Source organism: Pieris rapae, chromosome 7 (genome assembly GCF_905147795.1).
Source record: "Pieris rapae chromosome 7, ilPieRapa1.1, whole genome shotgun sequence".
Taxonomy (NCBI): Eukaryota; Metazoa; Arthropoda; class Insecta; order Lepidoptera; family Pieridae; genus Pieris; species Pieris rapae.
In genome coordinates, this window is record NC_059515.1 from 4,013,517 (window position 1) to 4,032,736 (window position 19,220).

The 19,220-nt window shown below is 32.5% G+C and overlaps 3 protein-coding genes and 1 non-coding gene across 4 annotated transcripts; 2 read left to right on the plus strand and 2 right to left on the minus strand.

Annotated features, from left to right (window-relative positions):
• Positions 1-108: 108 nt before the first annotated feature.
• LOC110993807 (chymotrypsin-1-like) lies at positions 109-6,471 on the plus strand. The gene is made up of 6 exons (XM_045628998.1): positions 109-211; positions 4,422-4,605; positions 4,824-5,070; positions 5,490-5,636; positions 6,042-6,140; positions 6,354-6,471. The coding sequence occupies exons 1-6, from the start codon at positions 109-111 to the stop codon at positions 6,450-6,452; spliced, it is 879 nt and encodes a 292-aa protein (XP_045484954.1). The 3' UTR covers positions 6,453-6,471.
• Trnal-cag lies at positions 3,640-3,723 on the plus strand. Its single transcript has one exon. It is a non-coding gene; the product is annotated as a tRNA-Leu (tRNA).
• Positions 6,472-6,558: 87 nt separating the features above from the next.
• LOC110993793 (vanin-like protein 3) lies at positions 6,559-12,901 on the minus strand. Its single transcript, XM_022260175.2, has 9 exons — positions 12,748-12,901; positions 11,395-11,478; positions 10,909-10,992; positions 10,211-10,353; positions 9,837-10,021; positions 9,339-9,473; positions 9,054-9,203; positions 8,023-8,149; positions 6,559-7,661 (listed from the first exon to the last, which is right to left on the minus strand). Exons 1-9 carry the CDS (start codon positions 12,808-12,810, stop codon positions 7,307-7,309), a joined length of 1,326 nt encoding a protein of 441 aa, XP_022115867.2. The 5' UTR covers positions 12,811-12,901; the 3' UTR covers positions 6,559-7,306.
• A 2,774-nt stretch (positions 12,902-15,675) lies between these two features.
• Positions 15,676-18,163, minus strand: LOC110993808 (probable 39S ribosomal protein L24, mitochondrial). Its single transcript, XM_022260195.2, has 6 exons — positions 17,999-18,163; positions 17,739-17,914; positions 17,505-17,622; positions 17,202-17,342; positions 16,720-16,851; positions 15,676-15,835 (listed from the first exon to the last, which is right to left on the minus strand). Exons 1-6 carry the CDS (start codon positions 18,092-18,094, stop codon positions 15,737-15,739), a joined length of 762 nt encoding a protein of 253 aa, XP_022115887.2. The 5' UTR covers positions 18,095-18,163; the 3' UTR covers positions 15,676-15,736.
• Positions 18,164-19,220: the final 1,057 nt, after the last annotated feature.

A 19,220-nucleotide genomic window follows, 5' to 3' on the forward strand; every position in this document is an offset into this window, starting at 1 on the left:
TTTATCTCGTTCGAATGACAACAGCTCTTTGTATTTTGCTGCCAGTGTCCGGATTTCCTCTGATAATTCTCATTTTTAGGTCTTCGTGAACTTAGTTGTTGGTGTACCATGGTACTTTGTTCTGTTCTCTGGTCTGGTGTTCTCTGGTCTGGTGTTCTCTGGTCTGGTGTTCTCTGGTCTGCTCTTAGGATTTTGTTCTGTTGTTGCTGGAGTATGTTTACGTTGGTATCACTTGCGCTCCACAGTTGGAGGCCATATGTCCAAATCGGTTTTAGGATGACTAAGTACTTGTGAAGATTTTTATATATTTAGTACACAATTTTGTTATAAACCGTAAATCTTCTTTATAAATAAAAAAAAACAAAATAAAATGACAAGTATAGGAATCATGAATTTTATATACAGTACCGTGTATATACTGTAACGCTCCAAGCCATGTGAACTGTAACTCGTCTAAAGGCCCTTCATCAGGATCGAAGGCTGGGTCATCGTGACAGTCGAAGAACTGACAAACCACTACTGCCGATACTGTAATAAGGTCATTGCTGCAGAAATATAGTACTTAAAATAAAACTGTTTCACTGTTTCATTGTTGTTGTTCATTATTGCCACTTCTATCAGAAACCAGTACGAACCAATACTACAACAACAGGCCAATAATAAAAGGCCAGCAGCGCGCTTGCGAACCTTCTGGCAGTGCGAGTGTCCATGGGCGGCGGTGTCACTTAGCATCAGGTGAGCCTCCTGCCCGTCTGCCTCCTGTATCATAAAAATAAAGAAAAAAATATGACTCAGGGTCCTTCGAGAAATGATACCTATTCTTAAATGGAAACACTCGCGAGCGGTCTGGCACTGTGACCATCCGCGGTGTCGCTTAATATTAGGTAAACCCTCCTACCCCCCTTTTTATAAAAAAAAAACACGCTTGTACTAAAAAAAATACAGTTTTAACTTTATTACGACTATCCGTGTATTTAAAAGATACGACACAATAAAAAAAAACGTAAAACTTATGAAAAGTACATTTACATGTAATACCGAACAACAGTCGCCACATCTCGAATTCATCTGATATAGTATTGACATGAGCACGAGTTGTTTGCCTTAATTATGTCAATATTATCGTACTTGTTACCGAAACATTTTCCTATCTTATGTATTGTCTATACCTAATGTTTGGGTAATTATAACAATATTAACTGACGAAAAAAACATACATAAGACAGACCTCCTGAAATACAGGACTGTCTGCCCCATGCCCCACTGGAAAGTTATAACGTACATCATAGATAAGATACAATCTCGAAAATAACTGTAATAACGTTCGATTATAAGATTACCTTTTGATTTATAATTATATTAAATTTTGTAAATTAGGTTAAATTTTGGATAGCTTATAATGATTGACACATAATATGTAAGCAAAAATATTATCTTCTTTTTAGTTTAGAATCGCAATGAAGGTTACGTGAATGCTTGCAAAATTGTTCTTCTATTGGATATAAATCAAACGGTTTGTTTAATTCTCAGTCAATGAATGTAGAGGTCTTTCCTGTCCTACATTTGCCGTGCCGTGATTTGGTCATAAACGACTGTAATAGAGGAATAAATTATTATAAAACAAATATAGAAAGGACACGTAGTCAATCAAAATATTTCTAGGCGCCACCTTGCGAAGTTACTAAAATTGGATGAGTTAATTTTATATATAAACATATCAATAGTTATATTTATAAAAGATTAATCATTATTATTGTTAAAATAACCGTATTTGAGATTATAATAAATATACATATGGTTCGTTATAAATGTGTTTATGTAAATATGTTCATGGACCTAAATTTAAATTCGTTAGACTATATTATCTCATTTCAGTTTCAACTTAGAACAAAAAATTTTGTTACACTCTTATAAATATCTTTCTTCATACCCAATGTTTATAATTATTGAGATGCGCGCGGCAAATCGCAAATCGCTCACATCCTCCCAGTTATGCATTACAATGTACTCATATAGATGCATTTGGGATACAGGGATTGGCCGACATGCAACATACATAGGCGTTGCTAAATTATATTATAACAGATTGCAAAGCCGTAGCAACCAATAATAGGTCACGTTATTTGTGAATTCATTAAAAAAAATGTAATCAATTTATCTGTAATTTTTAAGGATATCTAACATATAACGTCCTCATGACTAATTTTAATTCTAAGAGTATATACATTTATATTATAAGTTTCTTATTTTAAGTTGTGGTAATAAAAGCGTTAGCATGTGCATATGCAGTAAAATAATAAAAGGTTTTGAAACCCAATGTTGCTTTCAGTAGCGTAGACAAATTCCGCCCATGAGGAAATTTTACCATGACCGGGAATCGAACCATGGCCATCTTACCGTTTATCAAGGTACTATTCCTCTGTTGATTAATTAATAGGGGTTCTATCTTCCAGTTATTCAGTACAATTAGTTAGAACATAACTTAAACGTATTAACATATATTTGAATAATTTTCTACCTTCATATATAAACGTTTATCGCAAATGCAGATTAGTTTTTTGTTGCAATATGTATGTAATAGTGATTTTTACTGTGATTTGTGCATTTGGTAATGTATATTTTTAATATAAGCTTTTAAGACTGTTTCTCACTAAAAATACTTAAATTTAAAATAAGGAGCGGGTTCGCAAATGACGTATGTGATCGAAGATTTTCACAATTAGTACCCCGCTCTATACTTACTATGCTTAAATGTCTTTAACGTCCACAAATCATGAGCAACTTGTCTGATTAAAAGTAATATTGTAGTGAATATTAAATTTGTTACTATGCTAACGATATATTTTCTATAAACAGTAGGTACTTTAACTTTTATTAACGTAGAACTTTTATAATTCAGCCACAGTTCTTTAATTAATAACCAGAGTCCACACTCTGTAACTTATCCTACCCTATCCTTATCCTACTATCCACTTATATAACCAATAGCGATTCCGATTTTAATAAGGAGTGTTTGTACAGCGCAATCCAAATGTTAGGAGCGCTACGGATAATAGAAGAACTATATCAAAAGAAAATAAATAAATAAATAATAAATATCGAACTTGCATACCATATATAACGTTGGGATTAGTATCGCTGTAGGGTAAGAACGTAGCTACGTCCAAAGTTGTTACCGTAAATGCTACGAGTAGAGTTTTTGTACAAAGAACATTTGGTTTTAGTTCTTTCTGGGATCAGTGGTAAGTGCAATAGAATAGTACCACAGAGTATCTTCCTCTTAATAAAGACTGTAAGTAGGGTTATTCGATACTTTCGCATGCTAATGTTTGTGTCTATTTATATAAAAGTACCATATATAATAATGAAATCCTCTGACAGTTCAGTTATGGTAAGACAATAGCATGTATCAAAATAAGAAAATTATGTAAAGCAAACAATTAAAGATTACACTTAAGTAGGGGCCTTAAATAATAACAGAATATTTAGCTCAAGAAATCAGCGATATGTAACTTTTCTTTTCTTTTGCAAAATACTTGACGTTGGCTTACTTGCGTTTGTACCAGAATTTTTACGGTAGTTTTTAAAATAAAGTCTCCTGAATGCTATTTGATGTATATTTCAAACCCTTTCAATCACGTCAGGATGGCCGAGCGGTCTAAGGCGCTGCGTTCAGGTCGCAGTCCACTTCTGTGGGCGTGGGTTCGAATCCCACTTCTGACATATTCTTTTTTGCACGAAATAGCAGCATAATAGATTAGACGATCTCTTGATAACGTTGTACCAAATAGTGTGGAAAAAACTTCAATCTTTATCGGGTCTCAAAAATTATTTCGTTTCGTTACTCAGAGTTTTACAACGCCTTTTACGGCTCTGGGTTTGAATCTCAAACATAAAAGTATAAGGTATCAATCACAATAACACACAGAAAGTTCTGAATGTTGCGTAGTTTTAATAGTGATAGTCTACGGAGACGGTACATAATATCATGCCCACTCAAAACTAAATTTTTGTTTATCTTCACAAAATACCATTCGTATCACCTTGACGTCCGTCGCTCCAAAACTTCATGTTTCTTAAAGCAATTTCTGCCGCGTATTATGTACTATGTGGAACCAGCTGCCCACTGAAGAATTTCCGAACAAATTCAACTTCGGGTCTTTCAAGAAAAGAGCGTCCTAATTCTTAAAAGGCCGGCAGCGCGTTTGCGAGCCTTCAAGCAGTGAGAGTGCGCGGCGGTATCACTTAACATGCGAATTTTATTGTGCATTATATTGTGCGAGTCAATTGTCTTTATTCCTGGTCAATCAGGAATGTCCTGGTGGGCACCGTCTATTAATGCAACGATAGAATAAGGTTTAATTATAATAAAATCGGTTTCTACTACTGGATATCAGTGACATTTTTTTTATTATTTCCAGCATCAGCCGAATTCTTTTCATCAGACAGACGGGATGACTGGGAGAGGATAGTTGGCGGTACAAAAGCTGCAAATGGATCAGTCCCTTACCAGGTGTCTCTCCGTATTTGGGGAGTGAGGCACTTCTGTGGAGCGTCCATCATCACACCCAGAGTTATTTTAACAGCTGCTCATTGTGTAGATAGGTACAAAATTTAAATTTCAATAAATCTGAATTCAGTACAGAATTTAAACGTACTTACTTACACACTTTATGCCTATCAGAAAAGTCAAAATGAAATCTAGATTGATTAAAGATTTATTTAATTAACTGAATCATTGTCTATCTATATCAAACATCATATTTGTAATGGAATTATCATATTATATAATATTCACAAAAATCTAAATACTTCTTTTTTAGGTTAAAGCCTCAATATTTCCAAGCAATCGTAGGCACAAACCAGCTTCGATCGGGCGGCACAGCCTACAAAATTCGCAAAGTCGTTCAACATGAGAAATACGACGATGACCTTATCATCAATGATATAGCTATTATTTTTACTGATGAGGCGATAGCGTTCAGCAGTACAGTGGATGCTGTAGAGTTGAACGATGAACCGGTTGAAAAGGACGAAGAGTTGTTGTTAACTGGGTGGGGAACTACATCGGTAAGTAAATCATTTTTATACCGTAGTGTTGCGGATAGGATAAATGTTTTAATAAAATATAAATTCAACAAATTCTCTGTATCAGTTTAACGCTAAGCAAATGATCCAATGCTGAAAATATTGTGTACTTTACAAAACCTAAAATTGCAATTAAAAACAAACTGTACGAGCTGGATAAATTTTCTTATCATATAATATATATTATAAAATCTTTTTTATACGCGAGTGATCAATAATATAGTAAATACATATTGAAAATAATATCCCTACTATGTAAAGCATCCCATTGACCAAGGAACCGTTTTAAACCCAACATTTAATTGTATTACAGAAACATTTTACAACACTTTTAATAATTAACTTATTACTGCTTCATCATTTTGCAAGCCATATTCATCATCAACGCTCCTATGTTTTAGTACCCTGGACATCTGCCAAATGACCTGATGCAGCTGAAGCTGAAAGCAGTCACCTACGAAGACTGTAAGGAAGCCCACAAAACTGTCAACGCAGTCTTCACCACTCAGATATGCGCTCTCACCAAGGCCGGTGAAGGTGCTTGCCACGTAAGATCATTATTAGACTATTGACATTTAGTTGTAGAAAGATCAGATTAGACCGAATAGGTTGTAAAATTAAATCACAGAATCCAAAGCATAGTCAATATCAAATAATGCTTGTTGAGTAGTGGACATCTGGGAAAATATTTTTTCTCTTATTCATAAAATAAGTCTTATTCTAAATGTTAAAAAAATAAGTCACCATTTATGTTAAAGTAATAATCTGTGTCGATAAGCTAAGGTATTAGGTAACAATTGTTTCAGTAAAGCACCGAAAGTTTATTAAGAAAAATTGTCTGCAACATATCCAAGTCCTGAGCTATTGGAGCCAAAAGAAATGAAACGAGTTCTAATAATAGTCAATGCAAATGGTTCTACAAACAATTTCTAAATATAACAACCGTTTTACAGGGTGATTCCGGAGGTCCTCTGGTAAGAGAAGGAAGACAAGTCGGCGTTGTGTCCTGGGGCGTTCCGTGTGCTAGGGGCAAACCTGATGTTTACACTAAGGTAATAATAATATTAATTTATATATCTTTACACCCTTCCGTTTCGTAGTTCGTTAAGTAAGTATAAGATTTTGGGACATTGAATGCTATGGAAAAATATTTCACCCATAGTTCATCTAGCTTTTACTATGACTCCATTTGAGAGAAAATTAATTGTATAGGAATTATGAAATACATATAAAGACGTGCGCGTAATAAAATTTTTGCTTTGTAGGTGGAATCTTACATGGATTGGATTGAAAAAACTCTTATGGATGACGACGAAGATCACTGGTTGTATGTGCGCAGAAGAACCAGTAACAAGCATTATTGAAAATAAACGAACTCTGCCTTAACCTAAATATAATAAAAATAACAAATAAAAGTGAAGGCTAGTAAAAATATATGACCTAACTGGCGTTTAATTAAAAATGCGTAGATATTTAATAAACTCATTTATTCACATTATTTTAATATCACAGAGATCTGAATTACTTAATATAGGTAATTAAAATTTTCGTTCAAAACTATGTAAACAGGCTATATAATAATCGTTCTCTTCATCGTGCCGAAAATAAATTTGAATTTTAAATGAAATAAATAAATGTACTATTATCCTTTTTTAAATAAATTTAATATTGAAATAATAAGTTAATTAGTTAAACACCTAACAAATATTATTAAAGTGACAAATATTAAGCTTTACCAATAATTTTAAGTTATATAGGTACTTTCATTTGTTAATTTAAGTATTTCCGGCACTTACGACAGGCCAAAGACAAATAACTGTCTAGTTTTTGCATCTTTATATATAGAATAACATTTTTGATATATCATGACTATATACCTTAGATACGTTTTGGATGTTCTCAATTCGTTGAATATAAGAATTAATGCTATCACAAATAAATATATCTTCGTTTACAATAATAATTAATAGACTTAAAAAAACATGTCCAAAATCTTATTATAAAAGACAACCTAAAGGAAATTAAACACTTCAATATAAATATAATTAAAACCTTTTTATAAAATACATAATATCAGTCTCATAATATTTTATAATAATAATCATATATCAAATTATTTTAATATACCTTACCCTTGACAAATATGAAAACCCTATTAAATGCCAACCAACGTACTAATAAATATATAATGTTACTTATTTTAATAAGTAAATACAATTTACATCATTTCCAATATATATATCGATATGATAAATATCGGAAAACGCAATCGAATCCAAAGATAATCGAAGAATTCTTGAACATTCTCACTCGTAATGTATGAAGAGAAATCGATCAATTGTTCACTAGATTCGTCGATTGGCTTCGATTCGATGCTGATAATTCCGAAATTTAATACATTATTACATTCATAAATTTCCATGTTAACCTGCCTGTTATTTATACCATTTTGTTGATTGAATTTTATGTTCTTGGCATCTGTAGTTTGTAGAATTGGGAACTGCGTACAGTCCTGACTAAAGTTACTAGATATAGAGATCGTTTTAAAGGTGACTTCTGATGAATTTCTGGACCTGTGTAAATAAAAAATAGTACTAGAGATCAACACAATATAGCAGTCGGTGTCTTAGATTAAAGGAGCACTCTCATGATGAAATTTAGTCGCAGGTATTGTTCAGAAAAGTTCTTCAGAACACTCCCAATTATATATGCGATAGTTGCAGACAGAGTCTATAGCCTATCTACGTTAAACTGGTGACGCGAAAAATTGAAACTTATTATAAGCAGACGTTAGCTTTTAATATTAGCAGTGTTGTAGCTTCAGCGTAAACGTAAGAATAATTTTAGTTGCTATAAATGGATATTAAAATACGTAACAGAAAGAGAGAAGTTGATGAGAGTAAGTGATCACGAAAAGTAGACAAAAATACTTACAGTACAGAGCAAGATTGATCTGACCCTGCGCAGGCGACCAAAACGCAGCCCCGAGTGGCCACTGTTTGAGAACCTACATCCATTGTACCAGCATGAACTCCTACATTGTATGACACGTCCGAGTTACCTTAAATAAAAAAAATTATTAATTCATTTATATACGAGCCAAAGCCTTGCTGGTCACTCAAGTTCGAATCCTTTTCATTATTATATCTTCAATTCAGTTTTAAATTTTGGTTTTATGGAACACCGGGCAAACGGGCAAGAGGCTCACCTGCCGCTATGTGCCCATGGACACTGCCAAAAGGCCGCAAGTCTATTGGTCACAGACCAGTTAAGAATCGGTACGCTCATTGCACTTAGCATTTATGTAATGTTAAAAAAATGCATAGCGAAGCAACAGCTACAATTTAAACAAAAATATTTATTTGTTTAGCTTTGTACATTATACAATTTAGATTGATGCCTCCCTAGTCAGTGAGAGACCTTTTACAGGTTCGATTCAGATAGAGTTCAATCTATCTTAGCGATATTGCTAGTTGTATGCCCTAGTTTACTTGTGTCATGCGCAGCGGCTTGAGAACTTGCAGAAACTGATAATGGTTGGTAACACAGAAGACAAATCACGTAGGCACCGATCAACTCATAACACAGTAGTAGTAGCACTAGAGGAGCTAGACAAAAACCGGTGGAATAGATAGTCCACTCTATATTTTAGTTCTTGCTGACCACGTCTCTCAGACATGAGAGATTCAATAACATTCAATAATTCGTAATTAATTTGCCTACTACGAGTGTAATCGAAACGTTAAGTTATGTAAATAAATTTATCTTTACCTTAGTATTTTTAACAGTTGTGTTAACTAAAGTCTAGGTAATGGTGTACACCACTAAATATAACTAACGTATGTCAGGGGGATGCTTTTCACTATATATTTTTTAACCTATTACGTAAAACTATTTTGTTTACGATTTTTTGGCCGAACCAACTTTTAAAAATTTTGTTGGTATAGATATATTGAAATATTTACCCTTTCCCGCAAGTTTTACGTAGAAATGACAACAAACTTCTTCAAAGCATACGTTTTCCTTGTAACCTTGCATAGCGAGTTCCAAATCCAGCTTGATGCTGCGAGCCAAGTCAGGAACATTATATGAACTACTTTGTAATTTTGGTTTATCTGTAATATTATTGTTTTTAATTATAAAGTACCGAAAATCAAATTAAACCTAATTTAAAATCCATTACGAAAGTACCCATACAGTTTAAACTGTGTACACTTTTTACCTCTCCAATAATAAATTTAAACACTTACTGTTTCCTTCTTTTTTAATTTCCTTCACAATAATGTTGTTAGACTTAATGGTAGCTCCAGTGTTGCCATAAATACCGTTTGTAGAAACCACGTTAATTTTACTTATAAATGCCCATGATGATTCAAATTGCGATGCTGAAATGAGATATAGTACTTCTATTACATATATTTTTATAATTACAGACTGTGACTCTTTTGTTCCTTTTTTAAATCCATCAAAAATAACTACAACTCTTTTAGTGTATTGTGTTAGTTCAAGGTGAGGCGCCAAACATATATATTATTTTAGTGATAAAATCTAATCTATGCAAATAATAAGTATCCTAAGTAATCAATTAATATAATAATTTAATTAAATCTAGAAAAAGAAAAATTGCCAACTTCATATTAGAACATTACATAGAATTACATAAACGATATTAATATCACTGTCGATGACGTCATATCTCAAATTAATAATTTTATTTTTGAGTTTGTTTCAAAGTTCATAACACATACCATGTAATTTCCCACTTGTGCGAGGCCGTGAACCCAGTATTATATAATTACTAAAATTTATATCTTGAACATTTAATATATCCTCTTCCATCAGTACTCCAAATTTGACTCCAAAATCAGTTGAAAAGCTTGCACTGTTTGAATATGTTGAATTGCAATTAGCTTTATTCCATGGCTTCCTGGAACTGCAAATTAATTAATTAAATAATATATAAAAAATTCAGCCAGCGTACCCACTGTTTAGATTTGAAAAAGTATAATATAATTATAATAAATATATTAATAAAAAAATTTAAGTTTTATAATTAACGTAATAATTAAGTATAATATTATTAATTAATTCAGTAAGAGATAACAGACGAACAAAAACTTACACAGAAATTATATCTCCATTTCTATTGAATATTAAATTACTTCTGACAATATCTTCATGTTTATTACAAGTTATTTTTTCATATACATGAACTCCTACATAGATCGCGGTTTCCTTCGCAGCTGTAGAAACCGCTTTCAATATCTAAAAAGAGAAAGTTATATGGAACACTCGATAAAAATAAATTTTGTAAATAGATAATATTTTTTTTGTAGTCATCTATCGTTTTGAATTTTTATATCACAATTGTACGTTAAGAGAATATAAAAAACAATGTATATATAACATTGAGACAAATTTATAAACAAGAACAGCGTAATTTACTGCAACAATATAATATATATAGGTTTTATTACATAGCTAATTGATATTCTTAAGCAACGAATCTATCAAGAGTTAGATCTTACAATAATACAATTGTTAGATCAGTCTGCAAATTTAATGGGCAGTTAGGAAGGATTATATTATTCATTCAACTGAAGATATACAATTCTGACCTTGATATAAGTATAATATCATGAAAAACTTTTTAACGAAAAATATTTATACTTATATATTTATACTCATATTTACGTCGCATGACATAATGATTTTAATAAAATTGTGGACTACCTGATGTTTCTAAGACTACGTTTGCTCAAATTTATTTCGATTAAAGTTACCTAAATTTATACATTTAACTTTAAACACTATCATTACCGCATCATAGTTAGTATCGCATCGGCTACATGATCCTATGTTGCCCTTATCCTCCACTGTTTCTAATAGAAGGATATCCGCATCCTGAAATGTAAAGATTCTTTATATATTACTAATTTCCAATAAATTTCTTAAATACAAACTTTTAGCAAAGTTAAAAGAGCAGTGTTAGTCATGCAACTCTCGTCTCATAGGTTTATGTATTTCTTTGAGTTTATGTGTGTATCAACATACGTTGAAAGAAAACATCGTTAGGAAATCGCAATGCTACGAGTATAGACCCAAAAAAGTTCACGGCGTGTGTTAGGCTGATCACCTTGTCTATGAAAAATAAATGATCACGTAACGGTTACAAAATATGAGGCCCAGCCAACGTAGAAGGTTATTTTTCCAGGCCATAAAATAATTTTAAAAAAAGGTATTTTTTAAGTTTTTTGTATGTTTCAAGCCACTGTTTTTAAGTGTCGTTATGATTTTAAATGTTACCAATTTGGCCGCTTCATGTATAAGGGATGCATAGTTTTTAGTGTGTTGTTTCCCGTTGCCTATTATTGCTGCTCTGTAGACATCCTAAAAACAAAATTACTGTTAGGTAAAAAATCTTTCAGAATTTAGTTCAATCTTCAAACTAATTTTATATTGATTACTTCCGCCCGCGGTTTCGCTCGCAAGTCAACTTCATATATAGGGTCCTTATCCTTAATATAATAGAATTAAGTTGAGGGTACTTATAGTCTGTGCAAATATAGAAAACGAAAAACATGAACCCTTCTTTTATTTTGTAGGGTTTTATGAAAAAATGATAATGATTATAAAATAAGTAGTCACATTGGAATATTTTAGTAAGATTTGTGTCGGTAAGTATAACATCAGTAACAGACAAGTTATCAAATATAAACAATAAATGCAGCTGAATTTGTACATCACTTATCTCACGCGTGATTTCTCTTTCCGATATAAGTAGGAAAAATACTACATTATCTATCCGACCCTTCGTTTTTAAAAGGGACCAGCGCAAGTGCATCGTCACGTACGCACGTGCATTCATATGAATAGCTATTGTACAAGAGTGAAAATACCTACAAATCTTTGTAGCAATGTTTTTGTTAAATATGTATAAGGAAAAGTCTAATTTTAGAAAATGTCTAATGTAGGTATTACAGTAAAACAATGCCAAATCTGTAAACCTCTTGCGAAAAACAAGAATGAATATATTATCTTAAATCTGTTTCGTCTGTTATATTTTTAACAGTTTAATTTCTAGTACTCGTGCGGTACTAATATTTTACGATTTACATCGTACCGAGCACCTTTATTTTACGGTATTAATTTTGATTTTATAGTTCTTATATAGTTTATAAATTTTTATGGGCAAAGTAATTACCTTGTGTATAAAATTTCATTTTGAAATTGCTTTTTTTTCTTCTCTCTGACGCAAGCAGTCAGGCAATTCAAATGAATAATGTATTTTTTTTCTTCAAAAATTACATTTCATTTTAATGTTTTCTGTTAACACCTACTTCCGTACAACAAAAATTATAGGATTTTTAAATACGGAGTCATAGTTCTCGCTAAATCCCACCCTAATTGTCCTTGAATTAATAATCTAAATTATTACAATTATATATTATATAAATAGACATTTATGCATCTGTGCACAAAGCTTCGTGCTTACTTACAAGGCTACATTACAAACATAACTAAACAATACCTAAACAGCTTAAACAAATTCCTTCAAAGGGATACAACATTTAAAATTACAAATATTGTTAATCAAACGTTAAAAATATTAGACTACTTTTAATTTATTTTATCGTATAATAAAAATAATACTCTCACCTGGCACATAACCATCTGACCACAGATAAATAATAATAAAATATTTAATAAAAAGGAGCTCATTTTAACACGTTCGTCGTCCACCCCGCACTGCTGCTAAACTCAAATACGAATTACGAATCGGCCGGCTCATGCGTGCGCGGCGCGCGGTGCTTAATCCTGACTATTTAGGCACTAGTTATATGAATGAATAAGCTTAGAGGATTATAAGCATTTGAATGGCCGTCATAAGACTACAAATTTTTATCTTTTTGTACATTTTCAGAGTATTATAATAGGAAAGCCAATACTTACTTTACTTAAATGCTGGCTGTATGTAATTTCTTATATGTACCCCATTTCTTTGTTTTTTCTGAGTAACTATGTTAATCATAATCAAATCTATATTTTATTTGACTAATGAATAATTTTGGTAACATTCGTAACATCGAAGTTTTATAAATGCGATACATTTCAAATTCTACTATGCAACGGCGGGAATTCTAACCGCAATAATTGAAGTTAATTAATTAATTACCAGTGAGGTTGTAACGGTAATGTTAACACGAAGTATGATCAGAAAATATCAATGACAGCCATTGCCAAATCCTTGAATTATGCCAAGATAATCTGTAATCATCAGCTATGAAAGCCAATTACGTGCCAATTAACAGAAGTATAAAACGGTGAAACGAAATATAAACGGGCTAAATGCAAAAGGAAATGTGACCGCTCAAAACAGATCTTGCAACGAAGCATCATTGCAAGCTGAAATTAAGACAGCCCAGGACCGATAAGGCAGGTTTTTCTATGATGAAATGCCCTCTGCCCAACCTGGATATCCTTTAAGTCGTGAAGAGAAATTATACCTAATTAACAACAAAATAAAAGAATCATTTATATTAATCCAACTTTGTCTGTCAATTTGTGATATCGAACTTTATTACTAAGATTATGTCATGAATTACCAACGTGTTTATACTTATCGTTTCCTTATGATGACCGATAGAGGTAGGTCATAATTGTTTCTAAGTAAAATATTTTCTATATGTCCGCTTAATATGTGAATTTTCTAACTATGTGCGCTTGCACCTAAGTTGAAAGGCGAGGAAACCGGCATCCAAAAATCAATGAGTCAAACACAGAAGGCTAATCGCTTACTTGTATATATAATAAAAAACAAATGCATTTTGAGGCAAATACCCAGTTATGTAGCGCCACTGGATTATTATAATTGTGTAATCCACTCGGCAGTTTCGACTTGAATTATATAAAGACCTCACTCAACTATATACCACCAGGATTATTGAAATGCGATAGCGGCATCGTAAGCAAGTATGGTGCCTTCTTTTTTCGTACCAACAATTATATAACAATGTTTTACTTAAATTATTAGGCTCATAAATTAAAATTGGAAGCGATCATACGATCGATAAAATAAGATAAGATAAAACTTGCCGTTTAAGACGGAAATTATAACAACTTGTATACAATCGATTTCCTATTTACATTAAACTACTCAATCCCTGCGAGTTTGTATGCGTGGAACTTCTTTTCATGTATGTTTTAAGAATATGATAGGTACTACATCGCGATTTATTTCTAATTTGAGCATTACAGAAACAAGTAGAATTTAGGTAAAAAGGTGAATGAAAGATGTGTGTTTTTCCATAAAGCTGCACAAAATAGGACCTCGTTTAGTGGCACCATTCAATCAAATCGGAAATCTTCCGCTATTTTAATTTTAATACGAAGATAATTATAACGTCAATTATATGATTTTTAGTTATATAACATACATGCAGGTATTAATCCGAACAACTCTTCTGAACACTCTCCATGGTAAATGCGGTAGAAGATACAGAGTGACCCCACATCTCTACGCAACGCCAAGGGATCAAGCCGCTCGGAGAGAGTTTGGTCGTCAACGATTCGAACCGCTCTTCGTTGAATACGGTCAAGTGGAAGCTGGTATTGGGGAGCTCCTACCTAGCACCATCTCCGTCGTTAATCACGACCATGATGCTCTGATTGGCCAAAAAGCTGGAGTTCCAGTCGGATAATTTCTCGGAAAGCCTCTACTTCTACTGTTCTCCTTGGACTCAATTACCTCTGCCCATCTGTGTGTACGGTACACAAGATCTCCTGCTGAAATCGGTAATCAGCTGGTAGCCCTCTAGATACCTTAGGAGGTGGACCATTAACCTATACTATATCTATATCTGAATCCTAACCACCTACGTAACCGTCAACAACCCACAGTCTACGTAACTCGTTCTCATTTCAGTGTTTATTGCAAAATAGTTTTGATATCTTGACGTGAATGATCGCAATTATCTAAACAAAAACATGATAAAATAGCAAAATATTATGTTCTGCGTATAAACACCACGCTAATAATATCATTACGTAGCAACATTATTATCTCGTATATTAAATAATTTGTCGTAAGTATAGCTTCAATATTATCTGCTGATCAATGATCCGTGTAAGTTAATGCGCGATTCTTAACAGTGAAGGAATGCCAAATGGTGTTAAATATCTTGTGCGCAACACTATGGCGGTACTGTGACGGTAATGTCGTATGGAAGCCAACATATCTTAAGCCCAAAAAGTGTCAGGGTCATAAGGCTGACCACTACAAAACAATGAAAAGAAAAAAAATATCAAAGAATTGCAATGAATCTGAGATATAAATATTCCCGTTATAGTTAAGTACCATAAAGGGAATATTAATTTACATATATTCTATGTATATGTTAGGTTTAAAATGTACTATGCAAAATAATGAATCCCTCAGAATAATTTCGTTACGCATTTCAAATGAGACATCAAAAATAAGGAAATGTAAAGAAATATTACATGCATGAATTGTCTTGATGATTTATTAAGTTCAGTATTTATTCAAATAATTATTTTAAAACTTAAAAACAATAATAAATAACACCATGAATCATGTAACTATGTATTTATATTCACATACAATATAACTAAAAATATTCTACTTTATTTAATACCAATAAGATTTCGCAGGAACCCGATCCTCCTTAATACCCATACTTTCCATTATATCCATTTCAAAAGTTTGAAGTTTTGGTGAAAATGTAATCTAGAACAATGAAAAAAATTATTAAGTTTGCTTTAAAAAATACTTTTAGGAAATATTTAGGTTTTAATAAAATCTGATCTCATCATTAAAATATAACGATAAAACATAATATAGCGATTCATTTTATTACATGCAATTCTTAATAATTTCCCTATGACCTGGAAGAAAATGACAACTCTATAATATGTGTTGTAGCTATGGTATTACCATAACATGTTAAATGTGAAATAATATACAATGTATTTAAATAAATAACCAGACTTCTATGATGTGTTATTGTGGATGCCCTACTTGGGTCCTCCAACCACTGCTTGGTGCGTACCATAGTGCCAATTAGACGTCAAACCGCAGTTTTCGGAATGACGTCGTGTCTGGCATTACAAATAGGCCAATTGGTAGACATGCATCGTTTCTTTGCAGCATACCCATGGTTCCAAGTCTGCTTTAAGGGTAGTGATCCTGACGCCAGCGCTGAGTCTGTCGCCAATGTGGTGCTACAAGCAATGGCTCTATACCCCATACTCTGTGGTTCCCGTTCGTGGTAAATAATTAGTATATAGTATATATAGTAAGGCATTGGCCGCTAGCTTGAATACAGTTAAGGCCTTTGATAGAGTTTGGCATAGGGCGCATAGCTGGCATTTCGAAAAATGTCCAATTCTGCAGTCACCTGGAAGAAAAAGCCAAAATGGCTTCCAAAAAGCTCTGTGTTTTGGGTAGGGCTAAGCAATATTGCACTGAGGCACAACATATGCAGCTCTACAAGGCTCAAGTACGACGAAAAAATCTTCCACAGTTAATTTGACAAGCCTTTTCTTTTTAGAACTAGAGAACTGAAGAATCAAATCCCGTTGGGGTCACTATTCTAATACATATATATATACCTTAGCAGCATCATCAGCAACAGTGTCTTTGTCGGGGTTGTCTATGTAGAGGTTCTTGCTCTTGTAATCTATGGTTTCCTCAGCTGACTTTGGTATTGGTATAATCCTACTACTTGATTTTGACACACGGACCTATAATGAAACATATTTTTTTAAATTTGTGAAACCGCACTTTCCAAAATATAACTTTACACTAAAGAGTGATCTGGATTATGCTATTAGATTCTTAATCAGAACCTACAATCTTCAGAACTTCTAAACATATTTTACAAACTAAACAATCTTTATAAAATTTATTTATAAAGATTGTTTAGTTAGATTATTTTTGCTCAGTCAATATATCTAAGAGTAATTAAATCATGCAACATGTTTAGTTTAACTGGACCCATTACTGATTAACAAAAAATACTAAACAAATCAAGCATTCAGAAAATGAAATGTTAAAGTAATTTTAACCTATTAAGTGTTTGACAAGTACAAACCTTTTCTCCGTCTTCAGTATATCTCCATTCAATTTCTGTAGCTTTCAGGCTCTCAGGATCAACAAGTTTAACATCAGTAGTAACTAAGAGTGGTGCCTCTGTTTGCACCACTATACCTGGAAAGTCTTTGTCTTTTCCCACCTAAAATGTATAAATATTTACAAATTAAATCAACAGCTCTTCAAACCCTGAAATACAGTAACTATACAATGGCTTTAAATTAAGCAATCAAACTTCTACTGGATACTTAAACACCTGTTTAACTAAATATAATAAATGATAAATATTTTTTTCTCAACTTACAACTCTTAAGTTTGTATTAAGCCCTTCAACAATAACCCAATTTCTTTCTTGTATTACTTGCATGACAATTCCTTGCTTTCCTTTATCCCGGCCAACCATAATCTCAACTCGATCACCTCTGAAATTTTATAATACCCGTTACTGTTACAATAAAGCACCAATTTTTCCATTGTTAATAATAACTGCTTTAACTTCTAATTAAACCGATGTAGTTTAAGATTTTTTTATACACACTTGAAAAAGCTCCACTCCCCAATTGGCTCTAGAAAAACTTTCTTTCTTATAGTGCCGCGTTCATTCTGCCGCGCGAATTGTGCTGTCCACGGTCGATGTGTGGTAAATCGATACTTTTTACGTGCTACTTGTGCATCGATGTATTGAGGATGGCCTTTAGGGGTCTTCCAGTAAACCTAAAACCATTTTGTACTTACACATTAGAGGTTATTTTATGATATTCCAAACAAAAATGTATTTATGGGGAATCTTATACTTACTTGTTCATAACTTCTTTTGACGTAGGATTCTGGAAGATTCGAATATTTAAGAGTTAGATCCCCAACCTTTTTTGATAAAAAATTAAAAATTTTCATGTTGTTGATTAATGATCATGAACGATAAGACGAAAATAAACTAACTCCACAGTCCACAGAGACAAAAGACTAGGCACAAGAGACTCATACAGACTATAGCAAGGACTCTAGTTAAGATTCACCTTAAGGTTCACCGAAACAATCATCTGCGATTAAAGGTACTGACAGACGTGCTCAAAAAAAGCATGCTAATAAGCTTGCTTAAAATTAGCATGCTCTGCAAACTGTTCACATTTTCCAGAAATAAGCAAGCTTGATTTAAAACATACTCCTAAATAGGCATGCTCTAAGCAAACGTACGGACAGACGTGCTCATTACTAGCACGAAAGCATGCTTTTATTGTGGTGGTACATGGTTGATGAACTTAAATGATCAATAACAAGTAGTTAAACATTTTGTCTTTTTGGAAACTATTTAGGTAGCTTAAACTTATCAAAGAACGTAAAAGTGATGAAAAGTTTGTCAGTCTGTTTTAATGCTTTGTTACAGAAAATATTACTTACTTTAAAATATTTTTTAAGTTGTCGTCTTCAGACAATTAAAATAATAACCGTTATAGGCTAAACCCAGTAAACTAAGGTTGACGTACAATAAACGAATTACCTATATACTTGTAAACTTGCTAATAACATGAAACGGCGAAATTAAAAACCTTTGTAGGTTTTTTTTGCAAACGCAAAAATTACCTTCTTTTACTTTTTTGATATCGTGTACGGGCTAATAAGCTTTGACGCTTTTTGGATATATAGTATAGTGAATAAATAAAGGGAGCGTATTATATTCATGATTTACTATGCTAATACGTAACATGACCACTTAATTTGTCTCAAGTTTATTTTGAACTAATTATAGATAGATAAAAGACCCGTTTGTCGGGTCTCTAAGTTAGATCATTTCGAAATTGCGAAATTTTCGCACAAATATATTCAAATATCAAAATTCAACGGATAAACTCCTTTTATTAAGTCTGTTATTTTTTTTTAATTCTATACATCAAAATATTTATAAAAGCCATGTTTAAGAGTACTATTGTGATATCATGTGTGTGTGTTTAATAAGCTTTCTCATTAAAGTCAAGATGTCAACGAAATTAATAAGTAAATTCACTAGGCGAACACAAATAGT

Excerpts from the sequence above, each read along its gene's own strand:
- LOC110993807 (XM_045628998.1), top strand. The coding sequence starts at position 109 with ATGGTACTTTGTTCTGTTCTCTGGTCTGGTGTTCTCTGGTCTGGTGTT. Across the intron at positions 4,606-4,823 it reads GCTGCTCATTGTGTAGATAG|GTTAAAGCCTCAATATTTCC; the intron begins GTACAAAATTTA and ends CTTCTTTTTTAG. Across the intron at positions 5,637-6,041 it reads CCGGTGAAGGTGCTTGCCAC|GGTGATTCCGGAGGTCCTCT; the intron begins GTAAGATCATTA and ends ACCGTTTTACAG.
- LOC110993808 (XM_022260195.2), bottom strand. The coding sequence starts at position 18,094 with ATGAAAATTTTTAATTTTTTATCAAAAAAGGTTGGGGATCTAACTCTT. Across the intron at positions 17,343-17,504 it reads TTAATACAAACTTAAGAGTT|GTGGGAAAAGACAAAGACTT; the intron begins GTAAGTTGAGAA and ends TATACATTTTAG. Across the intron at positions 16,852-17,201 it reads ATACTGAAGACGGAGAAAAG|GTCCGTGTGTCAAAATCAAG; the intron begins GTTTGTACTTGT and ends GTTTCATTATAG.
- LOC110993793 (XM_022260175.2), bottom strand. The coding sequence starts at position 12,810 with ATGAGCTCCTTTTTATTAAATATTTTATTATTATTTATCTGTGGTCAG. Across the intron at positions 9,204-9,338 it reads AATTAAAAAAGAAGGAAACA|ATAAACCAAAATTACAAAGT; the intron begins GTAAGTGTTTAA and ends ATAATATTACAG. Across the intron at positions 8,150-9,053 it reads CGTAAAACTTGCGGGAAAGG|GTAACTCGGACGTGTCATAC; the intron begins GTAAATATTTCA and ends TTTTTATTTAAG.